Source organism: Clinocottus analis, unplaced genomic scaffold, assembly GCF_023055335.1.
Source record: "Clinocottus analis isolate CAN_PGR_092001 unplaced genomic scaffold, fCliAna1.0.p SCAF_14, whole genome shotgun sequence".
NCBI classification, from domain to species: Eukaryota; Metazoa; Chordata; class Actinopteri; order Perciformes; family Cottidae; genus Clinocottus; species Clinocottus analis.
In genome coordinates this window covers 4,666,614-4,691,085 of record NW_027175865.1, presented here as the reverse complement: position 1 = coordinate 4,691,085, position 24,472 = coordinate 4,666,614, and the positions used below count along the sequence as shown (strand labels likewise).

The following is a 24,472-nucleotide window of genomic DNA, read 5'->3' as shown; positions in this document are numbered from 1 at the left end:
TCATAATTGCTGTCACACAAAGTGCATGTTCAGGTTTGCCTCGTGGAAAAACATTCCAGTGTTAATCTTAGACTAACCGTGCCATCTCAAAGTAAATAGGCATAACTGACAGTAATCAAAGAAAAGGCTGGAATAATATACATTTGATGTTTACTATTAAGTGAAATGTAGTAGCAAAACACCATCAGTATAGTACAGCAGAATTGCATGTATTAAGTCAGTTCCTTCCTGTGATCATAAAACTGGCTCCACCCATTAAGCTTGTCAGCTTCAACAAGTCGCATTTGCTTGTGCTGTTTGACACTTAAGTGGCAACTGCCAGTGACCCGCCGCAGACCCCACCGCTGTCACCTTTTTCACCCCTTATGAGTTTGCAGGTATGAGTCACTTTCTCATTTATACACCTCGTTCACAAATAGCTTAGTCATGGAAATCCATTGGTTGAAATGTGTATGAACCCTGCTTCTCCAGTGTTTCAGTTCTTGGACAGTATAAACAGGACCACGTCTGTCAGTGAAATTTTATTGGCATCACATACACATCACACACTTGCTAGAAAATTCACATATGAAAAGCTTTTTATACTTAGCAGCAGCTACACATGTAGATTGCAGTTTTTGTAAAACTAAAAACTACTGAAATATACCAACAAGTGTAATGGACAAAGATGCACATGTCACTTCCAGGTTCCATTATTTTTGCTAATGTGGTACTGGAATACTTCATTCCAGGCCATATTTTACTGGTTTTACATCATTAGTGAACCATTCCAATTGCTTTGTGTGTCATTTAAAAAGGTTTTAATTTGGTACCAATAGTCTGTTTAGCATTTTTTTTAATTTAATTTTTTTACATTTCTCAGTCTGCAGAAGCTACAGTTGAATTTAGTGGTTCTAGTGGTAGTTATGTTGAAGTCTGGTGAGGAAACCAGCCTGCTTTACCATTTGTTCAGCAGGGGGCAGCGGCGCAAAGAATCAGCCTAAATTAAGTCTGTTAGCAGATGTTACAGTTGGATCATATTCTCATACGGATGTGTCAGTGTTTTCCCCCCTGAAATAAATACCTATCACCCCACCGTGAACATGGACACGCTCTGTAGCACGCAGAAGGTTGGAAAGGAGTTTTCAGAAATGCGTGTGCTTTCTGTTGATGAGGAGGCAGAGCGAGGACAGAGACGCTCCCAGTTTGGACGCCTCGCTGCAGGCTGTCGGCAGGAGGGTGTAGTCCTGAAGCTTCTGGAACGCCTGCAGAGAGGAGGGGAGGAAATTACTTGCTCATCCAGACACACAGTATCTCAGACCCCTGGAAGAACTTACTGGCTCAGAGATGACCTAAGCAGCTCTTACTGTAGACAGAATGTTCTTAAAATTTGCCTTTTTTTTGTTTACAATTAAGAGTTCACTGGAGGAAAAGCAACAATGCATAGTCAGCTAAATTATCTCCCGTCTTTTGGACCTTGCATAACATTTATCTCATGCAAAGATTATTTAACAACTACAGAAAGCCAATAGTGGTTGGAATGGAAGTTCTTTTGGCTTTATTTTCTTTTTCATGTCATAGCGTCATTTCAGAAGCATTAAATTACTGTAACAGTTTATTAAGTGATGACAGAAAAAGTACTTGACGAATCATCTGGTGCAAGTCTATCACGTAAAAGTGTATTTTTCATCATTTTAAAGTTTGGACTGTTAGTCTTAATTTTTAAAACTCAAAGTCCCCTTTTAACTTTAAAAAAAAATCTGAGCACATACAATTTAAGATCTCGTAACGTTTATCCTTTCGCCTACTCTCATTTGAAACAATAAAGAGTAATGCTGTGAGTGAGCGGCTCCTCGGGACTGCAGCTTTTCTATCATATCTACTTGCAATAGTTACACCAGAGGCAAGCATTTTTGGAATATGTCTGGCCAAAGTCTTGTTTATCCTCCTGTTCATAGTCTAAGGGTCTATCTAGTCTTTCTGCTTCTTATCAATTAGTTACTTCAAAGTCAGAAATAACTTGAAAATATGCACTGACCTCAGCATAATATTGCGGTTTTTAGGACTTTGACTAGGAGACAGAAGTGGCCACTGACTATATCAAATGCCATCACAGGTTAATACTCTCCACTGATACTATTTCATATTTGTATACTATTTTTATTCATTGTCTTATTGTACCTTTCACGGGGTCAAATTCCTTGTATGTTCAATTCTGATGATTTCCATCAGTTATGTTGCGGTTTCCACTACTCAGCCAGTGAAATTGAATAAAACCTCAAACCCTCAGTCTATTTTGAGTTTGACAGATGTGGGTGATTATTACCAGACAGGAATGGTCTCATAAAAAAAGACTTCATTGAGTACTATTGTAGAACTGGATCCGCTGTTTCAGAGAGTCAGGCTCTGTCCTTTGTCCAAGCGATCCCCATTGAGGGCCACAGTTTTAGGGTGGTGTAATATTAAAGTCGCCGTAACCCTTTGATGTAACAAAGATGAGTCTCTTCTTGAACCTGAGGCCTGCAATAAAACAAACTATCATCAGCTCTACTCACAGAGACGCTGTCGGGACATTCCTCTGCAGGCCGGTGGAGCAGGAAGTCCAGTTTAGACGGACCTTTGATGTAGATGCAGTTTGCTGCCGATTCCTCAGGAACAGTGAGCACTTCATAGTGGTGACTGGTCAGCTGTTCCATCATCTGGAGGCAAACAGTGCACACGTAATAGTACACACACACACACACACACACACACACACACACACACACACACACACACACACACACACACACTGCAGCGTGCCACGCCCAGCATTACACATAGACTCAAAGGGAGCATTAGTGCTACTGTTAATATGACATCAGCCGTTAGGAAATAAATCATGTGTGCGGTCCACGTCGGGACAGAGGGAATGAAAAACACACTATGGATGATAGAACATAGGCTTGATAGCCGGCCGACGACATCATTTTGCAGTATGTCATTTTGGAAAAATGAGTCATCGATAAACTAATAGATCAAATCATTAAAATCCCCTTTTAGATCTGCCGCATGAATTAAAAAAATCATTTTTGCTCAGACTTTACTCATCACTGATGTGTTATTGTACATTTTAAGGAGCCATATTGGCTGCAGTCTTGATGAATTACTGTATCACCTAACACTCTGTAAGAAAGCAAAGAAGCGTATGCCCCAAATGTTAATTTCCTTTAAAAGATAATTTCCTTATTAAATAGCTCTTATAAGAAATCTGTATTTCATAGCACCTCATGCACACACACACACACCTACTGCAAATACAAGCGCTCACCCGGAGAGTCTTCTTGGCCCCGTCACTGTTGCTGATGATGATGGTGTCGGGTCCTCCCATGGAGCAGATGTTTCTCAGCCGTGCGCCACCACAGACGGGGACGGTGGATACAGCAAAGTCCTGGGCAGACGGCGGTTAAGAGGTTTAATTAACACGCTGTCCCTCCACGTTTCCCTCATGTCCCCTCATCTGGTTGTGTTTGTCACAGCAAACAGTCGGTCAAATAATAACCTCCATTCAAATGCCAAACTAGTCGCACTTGAAGTCGTCCGCTGTGTGAGTCTGGAGTTTCTTGTTGAGGATCAGAGGCAGTTGCCACCTTTTGGTCTGAATAGTCCTTTAAGTGGCAGTGATGGCTAGTTCTAGCCAGTATTTATACTGGTGTTATTATTAAAGTTACAGATAAATATGTGGCTAGAACTACGTAAAAAGCACTTGAAACATTGATTTTATAAACAACGCATGCAAAAAGCATACAAAGCGCTTGTTCATACCAGACAGAATCTCACTCACACTCTCTAAATCTGTGGGTTTTAGAAATAGCAAAAGTGCACTTAAGAGAAGTGGAGGAAGAGCCGGAGGGGCCCACCGTGTGGTCTCCAGTATTTGGCCGATTGAACGACCTCATTCATCATCGTTTACCGACTACAATTCCCCAAATGCAACACAGCAAATGGCCACCTGCTCACTCCAGCAGTCTACTTTATGGCAGGCATCCTGGCACTGAAGACTTAGGTGCACTGGCTCAAACAATACTTATTATATTAATTGGTAGTGGATCATCCCATTTTAACACCCTTTTATTGCTTAAGACCCAAACGACGCGTCCGATCAACTGCTTTCCAGCGATTTGTTTTCCAGCCTCAGCTTCATCTTCTCCGCGGGCCTCTGAACGTACCCTGAACGTGTCCGCCAGTACCTCCGCCCCTCTGTGGTTGGTGTGGGACGAGATGCCGACAAAGAACTCCTTTCCTGTGAAGAGGACGTCGCCGCCCTCCAGCGTGGCCCCTCCAGAGTCCCCTTCCTCGGAACCCATCTCCACCACAGTCAGACTCAGCTCCGACACCACCCTCCTCACCGCCTCCACCTGGAGAGAGGAGGAGCAAAGAGCAGGATGAAGAGAAAGAAACACATTCGCGCCCCAACTTCAGTCCGTGGGAGAGCTCGACTGTGTACACGTGTCAATGTAGACACACACACACACACACACACACACACACGTTTGTGTTATCCATCTATGTTATTAACTATAAAATATGTTGACAATATGGCCTTACAGGCTCCAAAGCATCTACATTATTGTTTTGTTATTTCAGTGCAAGAAACCCCTCACACTTTGTCAAAAATAGATCTGGAATAATTTTGTAGGAAGTAGAAAAAAACAATGTAATTTAGTACATAAATTATAGGGAAAATAGCTGGACATGAACTATTCCAACAGTTCCTCATTAATAAAGAAAACATATTTACAGTGTCCATTAGAAACCAAATTACCGTTACCAATTATCATAATTTGAATTCAATCCCTATTTCTCCTACAATTAGAACCAAATTCCATATATTCTTTGTGGTGATAAATTAAAGTTATCCACAGACAGACACACAGAAGTAATTTCTGCTGCTCAAAAAACATTATATTACTTTGCAAAATCAAACGTAAAGGACAACAAAAACACGAGCGTCATGAGGACTGTTTGGTTTCAGTCATGTCTTGGTTTGAGACGGTTATTTTCCAAAGTCCACTCTTGAGTTAAGGGGTGCCAAAAGGCAACTGGAAGCCCCAACATGAGTCTTTTAGTCCACATGACAATAATGTAACTTAATCTAAACAAGTGAAGCATCTGTTGCAGGTTTATTCTCACACCATACTTGATATGAACCGACACAAACAGCTGCTGACTGCGCTTTGTTGGACAAAGCGAGATTAAGAGCATTGTCAGAGGATTAGGGTGCTGCATTTAAGCCACGTTCTTCTCCGCGGCGTTACCTCGCTGCGTCTCTGCTGCTTTAGCGGCCGGGTGATGAGCGCCGTGTCTCCATGGATGATGGCCACGTCCTCTATCCTCCAGCTCTCCGGCAGCTCGGGGTCGGGGGGGATCTCGATCAGCTGCAGGCCCACCTTCTGCCTCAGGGCTCCCGTCAGGCAACCGAACTGACGCTGAGCTTTGGCCAGCTCCACCGAGGTCTCCCCGTTCTCACGGCCGTCTCCCGCTGCTTTCCCAAAGGTCTCGGGGATGCCCCGCACCACGGCGTGGGTGAAGCGGCCATATGGGCACATGTTCGCCATGATTTCAATGAACGAATGCCCGTACGTCTATCAAGAAGTGGGTGCAAGTGAGGGTGTTCTGTCAAGACGCCGACAAGTTTGGTGAGAAGACAAGCAAGGAGGTAATAAAAAGGATGAGAGTTATCAACTTCGTCACAGTCTAGTCTTGAACAATAACAGGTGAAGTTTAACTTGAGCTAATGGATCAGGATGTCCACGAGGAACACGGAGAGCACCTGCGTCCCAGTCTCTCCGCTTCTTCTTTCCTTCCAGTACTCCGACTAGTTCTATACCTTTGGCAGATGCAGGGAAGTGGAAGCAGAAGACTCCGGCCTGAGGAGGAAGGAGATGGACACATTAACAAACCACAATGAAACAAATTCCATCTCTTGTGGGATACAAATAACCCAAGGCCACGGAAAAAAAAGTAAATATCTATGATATTACGATGGAGATTTACACACAGCACTACAGAACTGCAACAAATGTGAAACGTTGCGATCGTTTGTTTGTCAGAGGAGATATTATCACCGGTAAACCATTCAAGGTCTGCAGAATTTAAAAAAAACACCAAAAAAAAGCGGCTTTGTCCAAGGCGAGAATGAAAGGAAACATTCTTCTGCAATATGCTGCAAAGCCTCTCCATGGTCGGCCAGTGGGTTGGATTTGGGACAATTGCCCTTTCATCATCTCATCTCCCCTGTACCTCGCAGCAGTCTCCCACTGTGAGGCTGCAGAAAAAGGAACTTCCACACAGGATGTTCCCGAAATCTGGATCATAACTTATGCAACAAGTGCTGTGCTTTAATGTTATTGTTGCTTTTGTGACGAGGCAGCAGGAAGAGATTGTTTCTTTCAAGAAGACTTCGCTGCAAGTTCAGGCTGTGAAATCACGGTTAACAGTTAATATGTGTCCAGACTGCGTCGCCGCGAGTTCTCCAGCGGCAGAAATGAATATGAATATGGACCACAGTCCAGGAGCTGCACCTCTTGGACGTATAAGGCTGCAGGAGCGCGCGCGCGCGCGCCCCGCCGTCCAAATAACGTCAACAGTTCACAGCCAGCGGGACTTCTGCTGATGACGGCTCCACGTCTCTCTCGTGGGGGAAACTATCCCCAACACTCACAGAAGTTGCAACAAATAACAAATAACGTCACACGTGTGGATTTCATATCTCACCTGACTGTGTCCGCGCGCGCGCGCTCGGTTTTTTTTCTTCTTCTCTTGTTTGATTTAATTTTCAAATCCGACCCACCAGTTCCCGTTATTCTCCTGTTGTCTTTCTCTACGGACCAACTAATGAAGCATCATGTCAAAGCAAGCTGGCGACTGGGAGTGTGACTATTTCCGGTTGAGCATTTCAAAAAAACACGGAGACTCGGACCCCCGGAGTTTAGAGCTGTATTGTCAGCCATCTCATCAAAATCACACCAGATCTCTCTTCATCAAATAACATTGCTGATGTATTGTAAGTCAAACACAGTAGTGATTAAGCCCCAACAAAAAGGCGGTGGTCATACGTACGAGTTTTAGGGACCATGCTCTTATTCTTTAAAGCCAAATCGCTCAGTTTCCGGTGTTCTTTGCCTCGCTAAGTTTAGTTTGACACACCTCCCTTTCGTCCAGGCCCCCCATCCCCCACACGTCCTGTCCGGGTTCAATTATCGATGATTGGAGCATTGTATTGGCTGTCAATAATGGTGATTGTAGTGCGAACAACTACAAGCGCAACGTTTTGTGTTAAAACTGTAAAAGTATCTTTTCTTTAGTCTGAGGATAAATATTTCTTTTGACAAATTTTACCCTCCGCTTTTTATGGCACAAAGGTGTCAGAGTTTTTTTTAATGAAAAAAAAAATAGGAATTGTTTAGTATTTCATAGAAAATGTAGACTTCATGAAAGAGGTCATGTCATGGATGTCATAAAAAGGTCATATAAAGGTCACAGTAAAGTATGCCATAAACAAACTCATAAACAAAGTCAGAGCATATTATGTAATACAAATGTGTCATAGTATAGTACTTCATTAAAAAAGTTTTACCAAATGTCATAGCATAGTTTGGTATGATACACAAATGTCAGTTTGGCTTGTCATAAAAAAAAATGACACCGTATTTTATAAAAAAATATCATAGTATATTTTTGTCTAAAACAATTTCATGGAATATTAATTCCATGAAAAATGGTTGATGTAGTTCATAGAAAATGTTATAGTACAAAATGTCTTGAAAAAGTCATAAAAATATAGTATGTCATGAATTATCATAGTATTGTTTTTAAATGACGTAGTATTTGGTGCCAAACAAATGTCCCAAAAATATGTTAATCAGCTGGATTACTTTTTACTGTATGACAAATTGTGGTCACAACCATCATCATGAACATTATGAAAACATGGTTGTGTTTAGTTTGACCTCGGGTAGAGCTTTCTGAAAACAAAAACCTCTTTTGAGGATTCGTGCCCGATCTAATAACTGTCTCCTCTCCCCCACCTTTGAAATCAAAACTCTGCCGCTTGAGGATTACATCAAACTGTAACTCGTGTTGATAACTTAAAGGCTACAACATTAAATCAGAGTAACAATGAGCCGTTTGACTGAACATTAGCTGCCCAAATTATTGTTAAATTCCAGAAAGTCAAGCATGAAGGCCCAACTGATGAAATCTCTACTTTTCTTTCCACATAAAACCTACTCTGATACCCTTCCCTTGTATTGAGACATTGAATGAATGATGGATTTGATTTTCTAGGACTCCTAGTCTCCCCTTAATCCTGATGCATTGTATGGAAGGTCAGGCTGTATCTAAATGCACACTTAGACTATCTGATGTGTAATTATCCTTCCCACCCTGCATTGACCTCATCAGGTTCACTGTGCATTTCTTTGACCTGGCTGTTTTCCTCATCTTCCCCTGATCTAAGTCATCATGATTAAACACTGTGTATGCTGTATCGCTGAGCCCCCGTTGATGTCGCTTTCCTGTCTGTGTGACACGGCCCAAAAAAAATCATAATCTGGCTTTTCCTCAAATGTGGGTCAAAATGATGTCGGCACAGACAGGATTAAAGAATACAATCTGCTCACTGAGATTCTTCAGCCAGCACATGAAACATCACAGTTAAATATAGGATCAGAAAGTTTATGCATTGTCTTTAAAAACAGTGAAAGACACAACCTTTACCCCCCCAGCACCTGATCTGTTCTTATACAGGCGGCACAAATGGACTGCACTGTATATCAGACAGTGTTTTGTATGATTTTCTAACACTGTGTCACAAGTGTTGGTTACTTTAAATGCTTTATTTCACGACACAAACATTTCCAACATATCAAACATTTTCAATGCAAATTGAAAGTGAGTGAGCGAGTCCAAAAAAAGCGGCCAGACACACACACACACACGCACACACACATTCACACACTTTAACATGCCATGCATTATTTACATGTATGACTGGTCCTAGCCCTCTGATTATTTCAGTGTACATCACATCATCCAGATTAAAGTACACAAACAAGAGAAATAAAAGAAAAAAAGCCGTTGTGAAAACTGATCCGTCAACATTTTAAGGGACTTTTTTTCGAGGCTTTTTGGCTGTGTGCTGTTCTTAATCAAACGGGTAAACTGCTTATTCAGTCTGAGCCTGCTTGGCTCACGCATCACAAGACCGCTGTCAGCAGACCGTCCTGCACGCTGTCCTCGTGTCTCCCATTACACCCTAAAGGATAATTCAGTTAAACGGCCTCGCTCTCCATCTCACTGACTCTCTGTCTCTGACACGCTGTTTCTTTCTCTTTCTAGGATGCTGACTCTTTCTGCTCTCTGCTGACTTTGGTGCTGTCCTTTCTGACTTCTTCGCAGCATCCTAGCTGCTGTCTCATGCACACATATACGCAATGCATAAACACATCATGTCTTATTTTGACAAATAATACAAAAATAAAAATATTTCCTGCAAGATCGGTGAGAGCAGAGAGACAGAATTGTCAACTCATTTTCCATATTGTGCAGAAAGTTTGAAACATCAGCTGCTGAACATATAATATAGTAATACTATGAGTTATTATAGTCCAGGTGTTTATCAATTAAAATGTAAAAATGTATCATTGACATAAAAAAAAGACAAACGTGTAATAAAACACTGAATATGTAAAGAAGTTACTTACTACCACAAACAAGACAGGAGAGAAGAGTAAATCCTGCTCATTAATGTTTCCTAACAGGAATAACATTAAATTATATTAAATTAATACACCAGTCAGAGGGCCTATACGACATCATATATTTCCCTCTACATGACATACATAAAGTTATTCTAAATAAAACAACTCATTCAATACTTCTACCTCATTTCCTTTGGGGTCAGAGGTCATCTCATTCAGCTGTATGAAACTTACTTCCTGTAGTTGTGTCGCTTCGTGCAATATAAACATGAACACCAACCAAACACAACCAAAATCTCATTCTCAGACTATCTTTACCAGTCAGCTGATCATAATTACTGCTCCAAATTAAATTTGGTTCAGGGAGGAGACACCCGCTGCCTGAGTGACGAAGGTCTTCAAGACGAAGATAGAGAAGGAGAACAAGAGTGACATGAAGAGAACCTTCAGGTGACCTAAAGGTGCTGACAGTACGAACTACATTTGAGGTGGTGCCATCTTCATCCGCCTAATAGAAAGGAAACGGGATTAAAAGACGGAGGGTGTGAGCTCACAAGCAAAATTTGATTCCGGACTGAGTTGTGGGACGTAGAGTATCAGCGTTGAGACGGGGATCTTTGCACGTGCTGGAATCATCAACTGAAAACAATTTAAAGATCTTTTTACTGGAAGCATCATGTCTGGATCACAACTTGTGATTTTACTGCTGTGTTGTCTCCCTCTGGCAGGTATTTCAGAGAATTTATATATATATATATATATATATATATATATATATATATATATATATACACACACACACACACACACACACACACACACACATTTTTTACAATTTGCAGAATGTCTTGCCATCGTCCAGCCCATATATTGGATAATATTATTTATCAACAGTAAATTGATGTCTGCAGTGTCTTTATGGTACTAGACAGTTGACTCAGCAAAGAAGATTTGATATTTCTGGATAGTTTTTCCTTAATTCCCATCACCAGTTTCTATGTTCACATCTTTACAGGCGAAGTTTCGCGGCGAGCAGAGCGAGTTGAAATGAAGCAGCAGGAGATTTCTCTTCAGAGAATTGATATTTTTGCATCTTTTCGACAGTATTCAGCGGCGCCCGTAGAAACACGACCGCCTCTGTCCACAGAGGCGGCCAAAATATACACAAAATAAAAGTTCCTTGTAGTTGCTCAAAGTTTTCTTTTCTTTTTTTGTTCGACAAATTGAAGAATCCCTATCATAATGTTATGTCATCTGTTATCAGTCGATGCAGCATTATAACATTGGGTCAACTCTTAAATATGAATCACAGTAAGTTCCTTTGTATCTTTTTCTCCATCGTCTCCTTCAGCCTGTTTGAGCTGCTACACCTGTCTATTCCCAGCCATCTCTCCTCTGGACTGCTTTAAGTTTCCACAGGAGTGTCCAGCCGGACAGCGCTGCCTGTCCAGCACTGCCATGGGAAAACGGGGTGAGATCCAGAGTGTGTGTGTGTGTGTTTGTGTGTGTGTGAGAGAGAGAGAGTTTAGTTCTGTGTCTGTAGATGGGATTATTTCTGAGAATCTAGGGCAGAATGGTCACAAATTGGCAAACAAAGCCTCATTGTGCCGTACATCGTGTGAACAGATTTCAGAAGCGTATAACGGGCATAGTATTTGTATTAGAACAGTTTTGTTTGGGATTTGAAGAAATACAATGACTATTAAGTGAAACTATCATCTTTAGTTCAGGCCGTTTACACCCACATCCAAAGGACTGTAAGTACTTTTTGTCGTTACAGTTCATTCACTGCTCTCCTAATAAAGGCCATTTACAGTAAGTGTCACAGTAACAGTTTTATTATAAATCTCGGATATGGGGGTCCAGTTCTGAGAAGCACGTTTATTGAGTTATCTGGATAACTCAATTGAGGGTTTTTTTTAGATTTTCTGAGAAAAACTCAGAAAGCTCCAAAATCTGGAATAAAAACAGATGTTAAAATAACAAAATTGTCCAGCTCGCTTTTGGAGGAAAAAATACATAAAAAAATGAAACATTGATTGTCAAAATATGTAGTCTGAGCTCTGCGTGTTGTTGCTATGGATATATAAAATAAAATGTGATTTGTTTTCAAAACAAACCAGACAAAATCAGATCTCATGTCTCATCAGGCCGGCTGACAGATCACTGATATCTGTGATGCCATCAAATTATCTCTAAAAATAGCTTTCTGGGCTTCGTGGGTGGAGCGTTCACTGCGTCTCATAAAGCCCTTTTCCCGATTCACGCGCAGGTTAACTCCTAAATGCTCGGGCAGTTGTCAACGAGCACCAGAATAAAGCTGCCTCCCTTCTCTCGTAGGCGCGCTACAAGTGACGATGTACGAGAAGAGCTGTGCAGCCCCGTCCCAGTGTGGCGTGAGCGGACAGAAATACGCCTCTGGCCTCTACTTCAACTACACCAACGTCTGCTGCGATACGGACCTTTGTAACGGGGCCCGGTCCTTTGCTGCCCTCCGGTGGGGAGGAGCCGCTCTCGCCCTGCTGCCGGCTCTCGCTCTGCTGCTGGCCTGAAGGTCACAGGGGTCAAAGCTTGTTGTACGAGCGATGAACTGGCTCATATTGTCTGATCGTTTCCATACTCGTAGCATCTACTTTTCTCAAAAAGGTTTAAAAAAAAAAAAAAAAAAAGCATACATTTTAAATAATAGAAACAATTTGACATGTATGTGAAGTGGCGAAGAAAAACAATTACAAAATGCAACTACCACACTATATTGTTCTTAAATAATAACAGACTAAAATAATAACAGACTAATATCAAGATATACATCATTTAAAACCAATTTCACCTCAAGGTCTATTTAGTTGCTGTACCAGATCATACATATATTATATTTGTGTTGCCCATGTTGTCTTTAAAGTTTAAATTAAATTGTTTTAAACATTTTGGAAACAGATAAAGGTCAGATAAAGCTCCAGAACAGTTACTGATTTCAAGTTAAACTGGTTTATCAACTTCTGTTTCCACTGTCAGGAATGAACCTTGAACTTTCATAACCAACCTGGATAAGAAATCACTAAAATACTCTGAAACAGCCTCAAACTGAACATCTTTATTTTCATATCAAATAGGCGAAAGCTCCAGAAAAGATACTAATTGGATGTTAAGGTGTGAAACTCAAAATATATATATTTAGTCAGTGTAAGTCTAAATGACATTAATGATGACATCATAACTCTCCCAGAAGAGATGCCTTCTTTGTATTTGTGCTCTATTTTATGTGTATTTACTTTGAGTGTGTATATATATATTTTGTTTAAATGACTGTACTGACAACATGCTTGCAATCACTGCTTTATAAGCTTTGAGCATACCACTTACACAGATTTTATTTCCATGTTGTTATTCGCCGTAACAAATAAAAACACATTTGTAAATGGATTTATTATCAAGATATTTCTTTATTGGGATATTAATAAAAGTGTCTTTGTAAGAACAACATACATTTCTGCTGTGCTGTTAGTATGATATTTTCTTGGTTATCTCTCTTCTGGTTTACTTTACACACCACTGTTTGTTTTGATCCTGTGGACAGTGAGTTAGTGACGTCATGAAAAAAGACACAAGATTTTTAGGGGAATTCATAGGGGTAGGAAACTAAAAAAACTAAATATGAGTTTCATAAAGAAAATACATGAAAGGAAGATTACTTTTTGTTAAACAGTGAAGTGGAAAACAATAATCTGAAGATAACATTTTAATGAATATATCAAGTTAAATGGTTCCTGAATTCTGTTTCTTGCACACTTAAGAAATACTAAAATACTGAAATGATTCAGACACAGTCCCTTTAAAAGTTGTTCCATATTTAGAAAATAGAGGAAATCCACAACCATTCAGTCAATATAAAATATACAGTATCATCTCTTTGATCAACACTTGTTTTACACCTTTAAGAAGGATTTAACTAAAATCATGTAGAAAAATAACTAACTGTGCTCCCACTGTCTTTTCAAAAGGCTTAAATTGCACTTAGGTAAAAAATAATTTGAATGAGCTTCACCCTGATCTGAGACATGACGCTTAACAAACCTACTGTATATTTTAAGTCTTAATTGCAAACGGCCTCCATAAATGTTACTTTGCGGAGTTGCTGAGATGAATAAAACCCATGCTCACAGGCGGTGGCTGCAGGCGGACAAGACGTGTTCTTATTGGTTCCAGTTCTTTCCAGCGGTTTCATTTCAAGTCCCTTTTACGAGCCTTAAATTACTAAATATACAAGGTTTTGAATTTAAGGGTGAGTCTAGGGCCTTTACACATGTTTCTAATTATCAAAACATTTCCTGTAAATAAATAAAAACAGGCATGAGTGAGCCACATTGTTACACTGGGTGACATGATAGTGAATATCCTTCACGAAAAAGGGCGTGTCCTATCTACGGTGCAATATAAATATATGTTTCTTACCAAACTGTATGCTATTCTACAATATTTAAGGACATTTGGAACGTTTTAGGTAATTGGAGGATTTTCAGGTCAATGCTGCAAGTGCAGTTTTTATTTTAAACATGCATATCTTGTCACTTTGCACTTCCTGCTGCTGATTTGCCTCAAGAGAAATACAAGGCGGAACCGGTCTTGCGCACTAAGCTACCAGAGTAAGTCGTACAAGTGCTTCAGCCTTTAACTTCTTCATCCAAAGCAACTTTAATACACTCACAACCTGAGCTCCGTCTTTTATACGACACTAAAAAGTATTCTTCATACATGACAGATAGAACAAAATGAACTGTTGGCAAGAGATTGGCAGTGGATCATAAACAAGCTTGTTAATCTTGAATAATCCTTAGTGCCTGCTGTGGGAGCGCAGAAAGAGGAAGCCCGAGTCTATTGAAATGGTTTCCTGTCTCTGTAACAACTCTGCCTCCCTAAAAGCCAGACCTGGTCTGCAGGCCGCAGAAGAAAAGCACCTCACTTCCTTTCTGAGGTTATTTAATAAAAACCTATGAATAAAACCACAACTGTTCAAAGCCTTGTTTCCCTAGCAATGAAACAAAACAGTAAGCATGTAGCCTTGTGATTACAAACAAATCATATCACTTTGGCAGTTGAGCTAGTAATGGTACGCATGATTCTGTTTCCTAAATACCAAGACTGAAAAAAAAAACAAGTCGGATCAGTCTGTGTGAGGCTTGGACGGTACGAGTAGGAGTTTGATCTGGTAGGCAGCTTTGTGTCTGATAAGTACACCTCAAAATACAAAGATATAATGGAGAAAAACATTAAGAAGGAAAGAGGGAACACCTTTACAATGTGTATCTACTGATGGTGAAACTGTACACAAGCAAGGCTGTAGTTGTGTAAGTGTGTACATGTATGTATGTGTGTGTGTGAGCCTGCAAGCAATGTGATCAATCATTCATTTCTCAAAGAGGTAAATGTCCAGGGAAACAGCCGAGTCTTTCTGTGTGTGCGTGTGTTTGTTTTTACATCAGCTCATCTGACTCCTTTGTTTCCTTGTTTTCTTCCTGATGTGAACTGGTCCATGTAGCAAACTAAAAGCAGGATAACAACATGAACAAACCTCTTTTAAACAAACCCCAGTGTGTATTCTGATGGTACTAAACCAGCTATATGGACTCGTCAGAATATCCCAGCGTAACTTCTTTAAAGCTGCAAAGACTGACGCAATGGAAGGCTCTTGAGAAACAGGTCGACCGAGTTGCTGGCAGAGTGAATGTTTGTTATGTGCAGGTGAGCAAATGTGTGTGTTTGTTGTGCAGGTGTATTAACGACTTATGCATCCTGTTGTGCTCCTACTTGAGAGCTTTAGCTACACAGGAGTAGGCGAAGTGCACCTCGTCGTCGATAGGGCAAGTGGAGGAAAATTCCTGCCTGGCGTACGCCGCGTTCAGGTACCTCCAGAGGTTTGACAGAGACTCAGGGATGCTGAAGTTTCTGTATTTTAAACACCCCACCTACAGAGGAGAAAAGAGAGAGAAACATGCTGGACGTAAGCCTTCAGTTTTAGACTAAACGCATACGGTCAACATTATTATATATTCATCCCGGGGCCCCCCACGCTGCACAGCTTAAAGCACTGAAGATTACCTTCACAATGTGGAGCTTAGGCAGCAAGTTGCAGTCAGCCAGAGTAAGCTCTTGGCCGTCCAGGAAGGGGCGGGACGAGGAAGTGAGCTCATCAGTGCTATTCTCGTCGATCTCGTCAGGAAGAGGGGAGCCAAGGAAGTCATCCAGCTTCTTCAGAGCCTTGAGGAGGCCTTTCTCGAGATCTGAGCACATGCACACGCAGAACATATTAAAATACAATGTTTAAATCAAGCTAAAGAGACAGTTTGTTCCTCCAAAATAGACTTTAGCAAACCTAAGCTGTTTCAGACGAATGCAATTTCGTAATCATTAAAATTGCTGTAATGACAGCATGTTTCATTTGAAGAAATAAGGGGGTGGATTCAATAAAACACAGTTTTCTTCCAACACCAGTGACATTTCCACTGAGATCACCTAACACAGAGTGGCTAAACACAGAGGGCAGCCGGTGACCCGCTTGCACTGAGGAAGAAAAGCTCAGACCGTAATGTTATTAACTCGGACGCTCCCTGCTGGTTTTCGGTCAGAGAAAGACAGAAGGAGCTCAGCAGTACTTGTCACAGAAAACACCTCCAAAATCAAAACAGGGGTGGAGTCTATTCAAAATGTAAGAGTCTGGATGAAGACTCACACATAATTAAAATGTTCGATCTACTTACTTTCATTGTCCTTAGGGTTCGGGTTCTTTATATAAGCAGAGAATCTGGAGAAAACATCCATGCCTGCTGTGTTTGACTCTGGGTTACGAGCAGCCAGACGGGGATACCTTTACAGGCAGAGAGAGGAGTCACAATTAAATCACATCACATTGCAAACAACTATTCTAATTAATGAAACGTGAAAGGCTTCAACCAAGACAGAGGCAAGCAAAAAACTAGGGCTGCAACTAACGATTGTTTGCGATTAGTTTATTAATTGTTTAGTTTAAAAGTGTAAGATTGTCCAACAAAGTCCAAAAAATATTAAATTTACAAACAGAAAAAACAAGGAAATGCAGCAATTCCTCACAATTGAGAAGCTGAATATAGAAAATGAAAAAGGACGATGATTACTGATCTTCTGTCAACTGACTAGATGTTTCAGCTCTAAAAGGACCAAAATTAAACATTTGTAAAACAGATGCATGGAGTGATTACTTTGGAGGGCAGAGATTAGCCTCCAGGAACTCCTCAATCTGGTTGGTGTCCGTTTTCACTTCGTTGCCATAAAGCAGGAAGGGAGGCTGGGCTCCTGGAGCCAGGTCCTTCAAGATGTCTGGCTTCCTAAAAGGTGGATGAAAAAGAAGTATCTAAACGTCATCCAGCAGTGAAGAGAGGGAGGGTTAAACGGCAGGAAAAGGATGGAAGAAAACGGAAAAAGATGGAAAAGGCAAAACATATGAAACCACAGGAAATGACCCAAGTTTGTAACTCAGGACTTCCTCCGCTGTCAGAGGAGCTTTATGTCTTCTCACACTCAATATCTGAATGAAATGCCCCCTTGTTCCTTTACTGCACGGCTCATTTGAACAACATCATTTTGGACCAATAGAAACGTGCAACACACACACACACACACACACACACACACACACACACACACAGTGAGTTCACCTCTTCATATCCACTGTGGTAACATCGAAGGTGACTCCTTTCAGCCACAGCACCATGAAGATGCGCTGGGAGAAGGGACAGTTGCCGATGTTCTGACCATCACTCCCTGCCTGGGGCACAAAAACATTTCATATTATTCATGTTTTTCATACAGTTGTTGGTATATTTATAATATGTAGTAGCAGTGCAAAGTAGAGGCACATCTGGGGGCCATTGCAATGTAGGATTATTTTGTTAAAAACAAAAGAAAATGACAATATGTTTTCACTGTCTAAGCATAAAGTCAGCGGCATGTAACTATTTGTTTAATTTAAAAGAAAGTATTGACAAAATAAATATGATTTGACAATATAAATTGATAATTGATTGTAATTATTGATTTTATGAATCTGAAACATTTTTTTATTAACTATTAATTAATTGATTCAAGAATTTTTCAGTCGAAAAGGACAAAAACACTCTGGTTCCAGCATCTCAGATGTGATGATTTGTTGCATCTCTTTATCTCACATGATTTGGCTGCAACTCATTTCTTTATTATTTTCATTACTGATTATTCTTGCAAATATTTTCTCCATTTACTGATTTATTATTTGGTTTGTAACTGTCAGTAAATAGAGGAGGAAAAAGGGAACGTTTTTAAGTTCTCATTGTGTCTGCTAAACAAGTTTAAAATCACATCGGATGAAGAAAAGCACAAAATCACCGCGACTGAAAAGCTGCAACATAGCAATGTTCCTACTTTTAACGTGAAAACTACTTCCCCGAACAATTGATTGGTTGATCGATAGTTGAAACAATCTTGCGTTCAAGTAGAGCTTATAGTCTGCTCAGGAAATGATCGTGAAGCGTTTAAAATGTTCCCTGTGTGGCTGCAGGAAGCCATATTTCATGTTCAGTCATTCTACAGCAGACAGTATAACCCCTACCATTCAAATAAAACAGGAAGCCACTTACTTTCTGTTACCAAGGCCAATGTGAAGCTTTACTTGGTAGAAGTAGTCTATTTTTGTTAATTACGGGGTATCAAGTGTCACTGAAGAGGCCGACTAGAAACCATGGATTTAGAGAAGTTACAACGGCATCTTTCACCCCTGAATTGAGAAAAAAAAAGGTAGAGGCTGGTGCACATGTTCACACAGAGGAATCATTATGTTAAACGTGTGTGGAGGACATGAGGGGAAGCCATATTTGGTTGTATTGAGTTTCGGGCTCAAAGAAAATGAGATTAGCCCGCTTGACACACTAGCGTCACTAAATATAGATTCAAGTCGCCTGCCTACTAAGTTAACGTGCATTTAATTAGATTATTCTCGCTGCCACTGAGGCCACAAGCCCGGCGAGTCAGCAGAGGTGGTCTCATATCCGACATGGCACAGCTGTAAAGTGACTTTCTGTTCCCGCGTGGAGATATGTTATCAGCTTGTAATAACGACACAGTGATAACGTTGAGGAGACGAAAAGATATGAAACCTTAGACGACACCGTATCTTCTCGTTACACAAGATAATGGCACGTAACGTCACCGTGTCTTTTTTGTGTTGTGCGTGTATGTGTGTGTGTGTGTGTGGAGAGGGGAGAGAAGGAGGGGGGGGGGGGGGGTCAATCACTTACCCTGACAAAAAGTTCCACTTTGGGCGGATTCACGTCACTCATCCTCACCTACTGCTGCACGAGACCGCGAAAGTTTTTTTCTTTAAAAGAGAAAAAAACAAAAACACAAGACGTTCAAATTAAAGACAAAGTTGCATTTCCAAAACGGCGCAATAACGAGTTGGAGACTCGCGCAGCCGAGCCCATCTTCCGCTCCGAGCCCCACATGAGTAAATGAGCAGATAAACAATGTAGCAGCTTCACAAACAGCCGACATGTCGAAGAAAGCGAGCCGCCGCCTCTTCAAAGCGCAACATATAGCTTGTTTTAGCTCATTTTAAGTCGGTAGAGGCTACCTACAAAATGTCTAAAGTTGTCGCTGTCGCCTGAAGCCGCCTGCTGGTCGTTTCCCCTCCCAGGTCTGCTGCCTCGAGTCCGCTGCAGCGACACACTCCTCCTCATCACCATCATCACCATCACCATCATCATCATCATCATCATCATCATCATCATCACAGCTCCTCCATTTCCTGCTGGTGCTTGACGGGTTGAGCTTTTTCCCCAAATAAAGAGGCGTTCAAGACCGAAAGTGACAAACAAAAAAAGCGCGGGGTGGCTTTGAAGTCGGAGAAGAAGAAGATTAAGAGGCTATAGTATTTACATTTAACCCGTTTTATTTCCAACATTATAACTTCCTGGAGGTCTTTCTCTACAACATGTAAAACACACCTCTAACTGCTGTCTTAGTTTAACAATCTAATGAATTAAGAGAGTTTATTTTTGTATTATAGTCTGCTTATAAATGAGCTGCATCTTGCGCCGTAAGTTGTCCACACGTAAGTTGACCATGAAAACACGTTTTCATGGTCAAATCCTCGTTTACCCCGATATGTCACGGAAAAAAACTAAAAGGGGTTGCGAACAGCGATATCATTGACTTATACAGAGCATCTGCTTCTCTGAAACCAAATACAGACATTTGTTTAAATATTCTGTACTGTATATTTGCTGCCGTACAGTAAAAAGCCAGTAGAGGGAGCTGTTGAGCTTTACTTTGTTTGCTGTTCTAAATATGATCCAAAATGTTGAAATCAATATGATAAGCAATGTCAGTACAATGGGCATCGAACACTGGTTGTCAAAGCCTTGATTCAGATACAGGCAGCCGTAGATGTGCAGGGTCAGCATCCCTGTTGCATTGAACTCTGGGAGAGTTGGAAACAAAAGAGGATGCCAATGAATGTTAAAAACTCACTACAGAGAGGTTTGACCTTCCAATATCGGTTTATACTCTGTTTTCCAATCGCAACTCAAGGTTAATATAGATTTTTTCCTTTTGATTGTGTCACACCAACTTCATCAGTAGACTCAATTTGCTCACTTGCCGAGAACTATTTGAACCTATTAGTCATGTGAAAGGCATGATTTTGATGCTAATTTGATTAGTTTGGTAATGTGATCATGTGTTATATGATCATAATATGTTGATTGTCAACCCTTGTAGTGTATTCACAGTATGTCCTGTCATGGATGCCTAAGATCCAGGCCGCCCCAGGAATCATTGGGGAACTTCCAGGGACAGTTTGAAGATGTTTTTAAAACGGTTGGGGGTTTGTGAATAAGTGGTTTTTAACTATTTTGTAACACTTTGATTGAGATCTAAATTGTGCAGCAGCAACTGACTCTCCAATATCAGACAAAGGGTCTTATTTTAATAGTCAGGTCGTCTGTGGAGAAAACAATAAACCGTACATAAACCTGTTGTGTGTCTCTGTGGATAATACTAGCTTCTCATGCCAGTCACATTTTTAAATAAATAGTTTGGGACGCATGAACAAAGTACTGCTTTCTATCTCCCAACATAAAGTTAAAAGGTTTCCCCAAACTCTCCACACTGCCAGGTTGAAGTTTTCAAATTCAAGCTAAAAATTGAAGACACAACCTCATTGTCTTCTATGCATGGATAGTGACCTGAATCTGTATTTTTGGATAATGACACAAGTCAAAAAAAAAACAGGCGATTGATTCATGGTGTGTTTAATTGATGATTTTTGGATTTGTTAAAAGAAAGTCTTCATTGCATGAGAAAGGACAGCATGGCAGCACAGAGGGCCGCAGTCAGAGAGAGCTGGACAGAGGCGACTCCATTGCACAGGTCTGTTGTGCAACACTGGAAACTGCTGGTGTAACCGGCACCCAGGAAGCTGCCGGTTATAGTCTTCTCACACAGGTCTGAGTCCAGGCAGCCGCGGATGTGCAGGGTCAACGTCCCTGTTGCATTGAACTCTGGGAGGGTTGGAAACAAAAGATGACGCCAACAAATGTTAAAACCTCACTACAGAGAGAGGTCTGACCTTCCAATATCGGTTCACACTCTGTTTTCCAATCGCAACTCAAGGTTAATATAGATTGTCTGCTTTTGATTGTGTCACACCAACTTCATCAGTAGACTGATTTTGCACACTTGCCAGGAACCGTTTGAACCTATTAGTGATGTGTAAGGCATGATTTTGATGCTAATTTGATTAGTTTGGTAATTTAATCATGTGTTATTTCACTATTAATTTCCATATGTTCAATTTCAACCCTTGTAGTGTATTCACAGTATGTCCAGAGTGTTGTGGCGGTGTCCTTACGTGCTTCTCCGCGGAAGCAGCTCTCGGTTGAATTGGCACATTGGATGTCTGTTCCGAACAGACACGTCCCAAATACACCAACAGGGCACTGACGACAGGTCAGGCACTGTGCTGTTGAAGAAGAGAGAAAGGTGAAAACATGTGACCATCAGATTCACAGTAAAGAATGTCACTCAGCAACTTCTCAGCGTTCAGCCCCTGTCAGGGTATCTGTGCTAGTTTCTGGTTTCTCCACCAGCACCTCGAGAGCTCATTTGTTACGTGTCTGACTTTTATGAAGTGTAAGTAGCTTTATGGTTTTACAGGTGGGCGTGCAGTGACTTCCAGTATATCTGGTATAGTTTTAGGAAAGATTAATAAATATATGGGCTAATTTTATTAAACATCCAACCTGAACAGGTGTTACTATCCAGAAAGCTCTTCAAATGCTTTCTTTTGATTTCAAACTTAGAATTAATACTAGGCGAGACCTTTGACCCAGACTTATTGTCATCAAGCTACAGTGAAACCCCCTAAGATGTAATCACAAACAACATTAATATAACTTTCTTTATCCCAAGGATTTGATTTGTAAAAATAACTAATGAACCTCAGTACAATCCATTTCTTTTGAGAACAGCTGTTATCCGATTACAGTGTTGGAAAGACGATGTAAATCATATTTGATATCGTGGTCAGATAAATGAAAGCATGTTTTTACTTCTTATTAACTTTTACCTCGATGCATTGGATGTTATTCTTAACATACCTGCGGCGATGAAGACACTCAGGATGATCCCTGCTTTCCAAGCAGTATTCATTCTTCTTTCAATGGCTTCCTCTTAAAAAAAATTTCACCTCAAGGCTTCAAACTGCTTATGAGAGAGTGAAGAAGCTTTCAGGTTGGACTCACTAAAGAAACAACACGCAGGAATGAGGTGCATCAGGTTTTGTGTTCCAGTAATGTGAAGAGGAAGTCCTGAAAAACTGCTTTAACATTCACAGCCTGAAGGATCTCACTGTCATCAAGTCTGAGCCCCAATAAATGTTTTTATTTTATTAGTTTAATCATCAACATGCAGAAAAGGGTTTTATGCCGTTCGAATATTCTTTTGTGGTAGTAGTTACAGATTATGTTTAATTCTCATGCGACAGCACAACATGTTATTACACTGAGCTTTTATACTGTGTTCTGTACGGACCCTACAATTACAGGCATAGAAGCTACGACAGTGGGAGTATCAATAGAAAACTATATTTTTTGTGATCTCGTACAAAATCAACGCCTCAGTAATGAATAGACTCTGTTGTTGTTGTTTTTTAAAGGCTCCAAGTGCTCCAAACGGCCAATAGGGCGGCGCTCAAAGCTGCAGTGAGAGGGATCTGGATGGATGCGGCTCCGTTGCAGCAGTCGGTGCTGCAGCAGGTCCTGGTGACGGTGTATCCGGCAGTCAGGAGGGCCCCGGATTCGGTTTTGTTGCAGAGAGACGAGGCCAGGCAGCCTTGAGTCTGTAGGTTCATAAAACGGCTGATGTTGAAGGCTAAAGGAGGAGATCACAGGGTGTTGTTAGTAACTCAGTAATCCAGGACACAAACTGGCGACTTTTGGAGTTACTGTAAAAAAAACAACAACATTGGATTATCATTTCCGATGCTCACGCAGCGCTTCAATAATGTAGCTGATTTGGCGGGAGCTAATTTGACCTTTGTGTCCTGGTAGTTTCACCCATATCTCATCTAAAAGTAGATACAACACCAAACAAGTTGTGGTGAGTATCAACAAGGGACAGTTAAGAGGAATGACGTAGGAGTACGCGATTTTGAACACACATCCTTTGTCACCACAGTCATGTCTAACCCCAGTTGGTCTTGAATTACCTTTTCACCTGCGTGTGTGGCATTAGAGGGTTTGTTTGCTTTTGTGTGCCAGGCATTGTGCTGAGTTGCGTAATAGCAACAGCAACAATGGTTGAAAGTAAAATGGGAGCAGCCGACTGACTCACAGACAGTAAACATAAACACAAGCTTCCCGGAACCTGATTACTTCAGGAGTGAAGAAGTACACGATGTTTGATTCTTCCCCACGCCATTGTCCTCTTCTCAGTGCAAAGCAACCTGACCTCTCGGAAATACGTGAAATGATTACAACCTTTTAAAAAACAGAATCCAAGCCAAGTATTAGTTTTCGAACAGCTGCCTGCCTCAGGGATTGGTCACATGACACTGTACTTAGAAATGTTTGAAACTCACCAGCACGCAAACATGAGGGTATTGTTATTTCTCACAAGTCATGCGTCTGTCTGTGTGAAGCATAACATCCGACATGGCCACACCTAAATATAGTACCGTCAGTACTGTAAGGACAGGGTTTTTATCTTCGGCATTGTGTAATAGTTTGAGTTTAGAACAGTTACACACTTATGCAGGGAAACACCCATCTATTGTCATGGACCGAAAAGAACAGCAGATTGTCATGTGTGTGTTACTCACCCAGCTCTCCCCTGTAGCAGTTGGGCTGAGAGTCAACGCACTCCTCAGTGGAGCGGTACAGGCATTTACCTGCAAAGCCCACCCTGCAGCTGTGACAGGTCAGGGACTCACCTGCAGAGAGAAAGAAACATGATGCCGGAGAAGGCATTACTTTTCTTTTTAAATGAGAAAAATAACCGGCAGTGATCAAACTCCATGACACATCGCCACTGTCCTGAACGCAGTGTTAAGGTCGTCTTCTTCATCACGTCTCATCATAGTCGTCATCCTTGTCAGAGTGTTGATAATAATAAAAATACAGTTTCAATAATCTCTTCAAAATGATAGCAGCCAGGCCCCAGACATAAGCAGAAAGATGAGCTTC

General features: G+C 41.0%; 3 protein-coding genes across 3 annotated transcripts; 1 reads left to right on the top strand and 2 right to left on the bottom strand.

Moving 5' to 3' along the window:
* Positions 1–519: 519 nt before the first annotated feature.
* ddah2 (DDAH family member 2, ADMA-independent) lies at positions 520–6,842 on the bottom strand. Its single transcript, XM_068575758.1, has 6 exons — positions 6,736–6,842; positions 5,277–5,888; positions 4,188–4,376; positions 3,290–3,409; positions 2,535–2,678; positions 520–1,244 (listed from the first exon to the last, which is right to left on the bottom strand). Exons 2-6 carry the CDS (start codon positions 5,574–5,576, stop codon positions 1,125–1,127), a joined length of 873 nt encoding a protein of 290 aa, XP_068431859.1. The 5' UTR covers positions 5,577–5,888; positions 6,736–6,842; the 3' UTR covers positions 520–1,124.
* Positions 6,843–10,398: 3,556 nt separating this feature from the next.
* LOC137785254 (prostate stem cell antigen-like) lies at positions 10,399–12,274 on the top strand. The gene is made up of 3 exons (XM_068576393.1): positions 10,399–10,450; positions 11,074–11,193; positions 12,063–12,274. Exons 1-3 carry the CDS (start codon positions 10,399–10,401, stop codon positions 12,272–12,274), a joined length of 384 nt encoding a protein of 127 aa, XP_068432494.1.
* A 900-nt stretch (positions 12,275–13,174) lies between these two features.
* Positions 13,175–19,426, bottom strand: clic1 (chloride intracellular channel 1). The gene is made up of 7 exons (XM_068576168.1): positions 19,364–19,426; positions 19,025–19,104; positions 17,411–17,520; positions 16,955–17,080; positions 16,478–16,584; positions 15,819–16,000; positions 13,175–15,685 (listed from the first exon to the last, which is right to left on the bottom strand). The coding sequence occupies exons 2-7, from the start codon at positions 19,064–19,066 to the stop codon at positions 15,524–15,526; spliced, it is 729 nt and encodes a 242-aa protein (XP_068432269.1). The 5' UTR covers positions 19,067–19,104; positions 19,364–19,426; the 3' UTR covers positions 13,175–15,523.
* Positions 19,427–24,472: the final 5,046 nt, after the last annotated feature.

Excerpts from the sequence above, each read along its gene's own strand:
- ddah2 (XM_068575758.1), bottom strand. The coding sequence starts at position 5,576 with ATGGCGAACATGTGCCCATATGGCCGCTTCACCCACGCCGTGGTGCGG. Across the intron at positions 3,410-4,187 it reads TACTGGCGGACACGTTCAGG|GACTTTGCTGTATCCACCGT; the intron begins GTACGTTCAGAG and ends CCGTCTGCCCAG. Across the intron at positions 2,679-3,289 it reads GGGCCAAGAAGACTCTCCGG|ATGATGGAACAGCTGACCAG; the intron begins GTGAGCGCTTGT and ends GTTTGCCTCCAG.
- clic1 (XM_068576168.1), bottom strand. The coding sequence starts at position 19,066 with ATGAGTGACGTGAATCCGCCCAAAGTGGAACTTTTTGTCAGG. Across the intron at positions 16,585-16,954 it reads GCTAATCTCTGCCCTCCAAA|GTATCCCCGTCTGGCTGCTC; the intron begins GTAATCACTCCA and ends CTGCCTGTAAAG. Across the intron at positions 16,001-16,477 it reads GAACCCTAAGGACAATGAAA|ATCTCGAGAAAGGCCTCCTC; the intron begins GTAAGTAGATCG and ends GCATGTGCTCAG.
- LOC137785254 (XM_068576393.1), top strand. The coding sequence starts at position 10,399 with ATGTCTGGATCACAACTTGTGATTTTACTGCTGTGTTGTCTCCCTCTG. Across the intron at positions 10,451-11,073 it reads GTGTTGTCTCCCTCTGGCAG|CCTGTTTGAGCTGCTACACC; the intron begins GTATTTCAGAGA and ends CGTCTCCTTCAG. Across the intron at positions 11,194-12,062 it reads CACTGCCATGGGAAAACGGG|GCGCGCTACAAGTGACGATG; the intron begins GTGAGATCCAGA and ends CTTCTCTCGTAG.